The sequence below is a fragment of the Branchiostoma belcheri genome, unplaced genomic scaffold (assembly GCF_001625305.1).
Source record: "Branchiostoma belcheri isolate BF01 breed outbred unplaced genomic scaffold, Haploidv18h27 scaffold53, whole genome shotgun sequence".
Classification (NCBI taxonomy): domain Eukaryota; kingdom Metazoa; phylum Chordata; class Leptocardii; order Amphioxiformes; family Branchiostomatidae; genus Branchiostoma; species Branchiostoma belcheri.
Window position 1 is genome coordinate 126,499 of NW_017804165.1, and position 3,647 is coordinate 130,145.

General features: G+C 38.8%; 1 protein-coding gene across 27 annotated transcripts in view; it reads right to left on the minus strand.

The window, feature by feature from the left end:
* LOC109480899 (eyes absent homolog 1-like) overlaps positions 1–3,647 on the minus strand; it is a 120,042-nt gene that overhangs the window by 12,036 nt on the left and 104,359 nt on the right. For 6 of the 27 annotated variants that reach the window (XM_019783254.1, XM_019783263.1, XM_019783251.1 and 3 more), the window contains 3 exons: positions 2,078–2,136; positions 1,100–1,260; positions 648–762 (listed from right to left, as the gene is read on the minus strand). The exons of 19 other annotated variants lie outside the window; for them this stretch is intronic. In XM_019783254.1, the coding sequence (XP_019638813.1) occupies positions 648–762; positions 1,100–1,260; positions 2,078–2,136 (335 nt within the window). The remainder of the gene's footprint in view (positions 1–647; positions 763–1,099; positions 1,261–2,077; positions 2,137–3,647) is intronic. 2 more of the 27 variants (XM_019783244.1, XM_019783238.1) reach the window with 1 other exon arrangement.

The window sequence follows — 3,647 nt, forward strand, 5'->3', positions numbered from 1 at the left end:
GGTGAGTGGTGGTAACCAGAACGTTTACACAGTTCGGCCTACAGGGGAACAGTTTAACAATAAAACACTTGCTTTTCTTAAAAAAAAGAAAAAGGTAACTGGTGAGGGACCGTAAGTTGGTAGCAAAAAGGAGGGTACATCTAAAGGGGAAGCCCACTTGCAACATGAAAAATCAAGACCATCTGGATGCACTGACAGGGAGACAAAAGGAAATCAAACATTTCTTAAAAAGCATCATGCCTTTGTTTCTCATTACAGTGCTTAGAAGTCTATAGGGAATGTACTTAACAGCCACACATTGGGGCATACTACATACATGTGGCATAGCATGAGCACATACATACATACATCTACATGTACTTGAGCAATAATAATAATATATTGGTTCATATATTGTTCATAACAGTAATTTCACTTGCTTACAAGCAACTTCATGCATATCTTCTGTTTCTTGAAGAATTAACATAATTTTACAGGCAACATTGGAGCATGACCTGATTTACGTGCAGAATTTAATTTGATTTGCTTACAAGCAACGTCATTCATATCCTGTGTTTCTTGCAGAATTAACATACTTTACAAGCAACATTGGAGCATGATTTACAAGCAGTTTATGGCTTGAATGAATAGCAGAGTTCAGCCCTTACCTGGAGTGGATGATAGATAAGGACTTGAGTGCGATGGTCAGCCAGGAGTCCGTCAGGGCTTCAATCTCTGACCTCAGTTGTAACCACTGCTCCCGCTTGGCTGGACCCAACATGCCTAGTCAGAGTAGTCAAAAGAAAGACTTCATTGCATCTCTTGACACATTTAATCATTAGCAATAAGCTTGTGCTGTTTGTTTGTTTGTTTGTTTATTTAGCACGTAATCCAAGTAATAAAATAAACAGACCAAAAGAAGATATGCAGGGGGAAAATAAAAAGCCGTTATGGGCCTGTCTCAGATCTTCCCCCGGCAACATTAATTGTATGGCACATTATGATAACAGTTACACTATGCTGTTAGATCAACACTGCACATTGTCCAAGTGCTCCACAGAAAAGTGTATTTCAAACAATCATAGCAAAACATAGTAAGCATAAAAGCGGTTGTACATACCTCCGACATTGTTTTTGTAGCTGTTGTAAATCTCCTTTATGCGTCGATACCGGAAAGCCAACTTTCTCATCCAGTCCACCCCTCCCCGCACGCCGGTCGCTAGGCACAGGTTAGCGCTGGTTGCGGCCGCGTGGAAACCGTCCGTCGCGAAGTTGTAGGTACTGCAGGGGGGTAGAAGAAGAGGAAGAACTTTACTGCAGGGCAGTTGTAACAGGTACAATTTATAGCAAAATATACATACATAGTTGGTGATATATCTCTGTCTTTGTATGACGTAGTGTTATATTGGTCTTACATGCAATATACTACAAATGTATAACAACTTTTGTGGAGACAAACCTCCAGAAAATCAGATGAAAGCCTTTGTTTAGTCTTTATCATAAGTTGGACAATTTTTTATTAAAATGGAATTCATTTTCAATAGAGTAGGCTTCATTTATAGTAATCAGAAAGCACAATGTATTTCAGGACTTGGAACATTGGAATACTGCCTTTTTTAATTTAATTTTGATACACCTATCCAGGTATCATCAGCAGTAGCATGTAGCGTATCAAGGCCAAACAGGGTTTCTAAGCCCTGGGACTTGGAACATTGGAATACAGTTCTGCCTTTTTTAATTATCTGGGGTGTACACAGTAGTCCACCTATCCATGTACATGTACAAAATCGTCATCAGCATGTAGGGTATCAAGGCCAAACAGGGTACATGTGTAGCTAAGCCCTTCTTTTTATTACATACTGTATGTATGATCGTATAGCTCCATAATTACTTTATTGTATGTATAAAATCACCTTATACATAAAGTTACCTAAAGGTTTCAGGTACACCACCCTAAAGGTTAAAGCTTTACTTTGGTCAAGAGAGTGACCTCACAGAATTACATGTACGTGTACATGTAGTTCCTGACAAGTTAGGCAAAACCGCACACCATGATAATGATCTGGCCTATGGTACAAGTTAGGGAGAATGTCCTCACCTTAGATCTTGGCCATTGTCATCTGATGATACATCATCAATGTGGACTTGGTCACATTCCTGTAGAAAAGACAGATACTCAACATTTCAAAAACCATCAAATTAAATCTTGAGTAAACTATGAATATATCAAAATTAGACACAATTCCACATTTTATTTGTCTAATTAAGCACCAATATGCGGTAAAGTGTGATTAGTAATTTGTTAATCAAACAGAGGAATCAGCAAAATAGTATAGAAAACCAGGGAAGAATTGTTGAAAGTCACACCCAACATAGGTTAAGTTGAACTGAACATCGTGTGCTGCTTAGAAAATACGAACCACTAAATGTATGTATACTGTTGCTTTTTTTCCCTAGCATTGGTTTGAAATAAAACCCACAAAGACTACTACTATCCTGTGGAAAAAGAACAACTCAGCAGTAATACTTTTTGTATATTCAACGCTACAATTTTTCCCAAATAAAGAAAGCACAGGGACGTGTGATTACATTTTTGGGGTTGCCCTGTACCTTCCCGCTGGTGCCTGGCAGACCCAATCTACAAAGATGGACAAATTAGCCCCCCACTGCCTCCAGAGCAAAATTTCATTAGTCTCAACTGGGCTGGCAAAGTAGCAACATCAGAGGTCAGGTCAGCAGAGAGCACGTGACTAAAATACTTCTGAGATGAAAAGACTGTGGGAATCGAGTCTCAAGTCTCGTGGAAGTGTGTGAATGTGGTTGGTAGTGAACTTCGTACTACACAAAGAATTTCAACAGAATGGGGATCATTATGTACAATGTAGCTGCAACATTTCCTATATTTATAAAGGCACACAATACAGTGAACTTCATATTTTACAGAAAGATTTTCAATAGAATGGAGATCATTACATACATGTACATGTAGCTGCAGCATTTCCTACAAAGGCACACAACTATCTATAATCTACTGTAAAACATTCATTTATTTAAATGCAAGTTTAAGTTGACATGCTTAAATGGGAACCTGGGAACAAAGGGAACTGGGCTTTATCAACTTCATGTAAAAGTCTAATAATGACTGAAATATCAGGGAGACTTTTTTTACAATTTACGTCTCTGGAGACCTAAGAAAAGGGCTCACTCTAAAAATGCATTAAGTAATGAAAACATTCCTTAAGAATGCAAGGTTGCAGGGGATTAACAAATCTACCCCTTGGTAGCACCACCTAACTTTGTTATCATGAGTACCGCTTCATCTCACAGACTTCAAAGAGAAGAAGACACCGCTAAACAAAAAGCAGTTTAAGGACAGATTCCAAGATTCGCCACTTGTAGAAGACCAGCAAACTTCATTAGAATCAGCTGTTTTGTGCCTGATGGGAGCTCACAAAGGCCCCTCACATCCTCCTGGGACCTCCTGTCGAGAATTGGACAAAACATCACCCAGCAAAATTAAAACCTTTGCCCCCCATTTCCTAGCTTAATAACTATTAAGGCAGAAGGAAGTAGGCGCTTAATAAGTTTAAATCAAAATGCAGCCAAGTGAAAACTGTACCAATTAAAATCTGACAGACTCCAATTTGTCCCAAGTCAGCTGCTAAAAA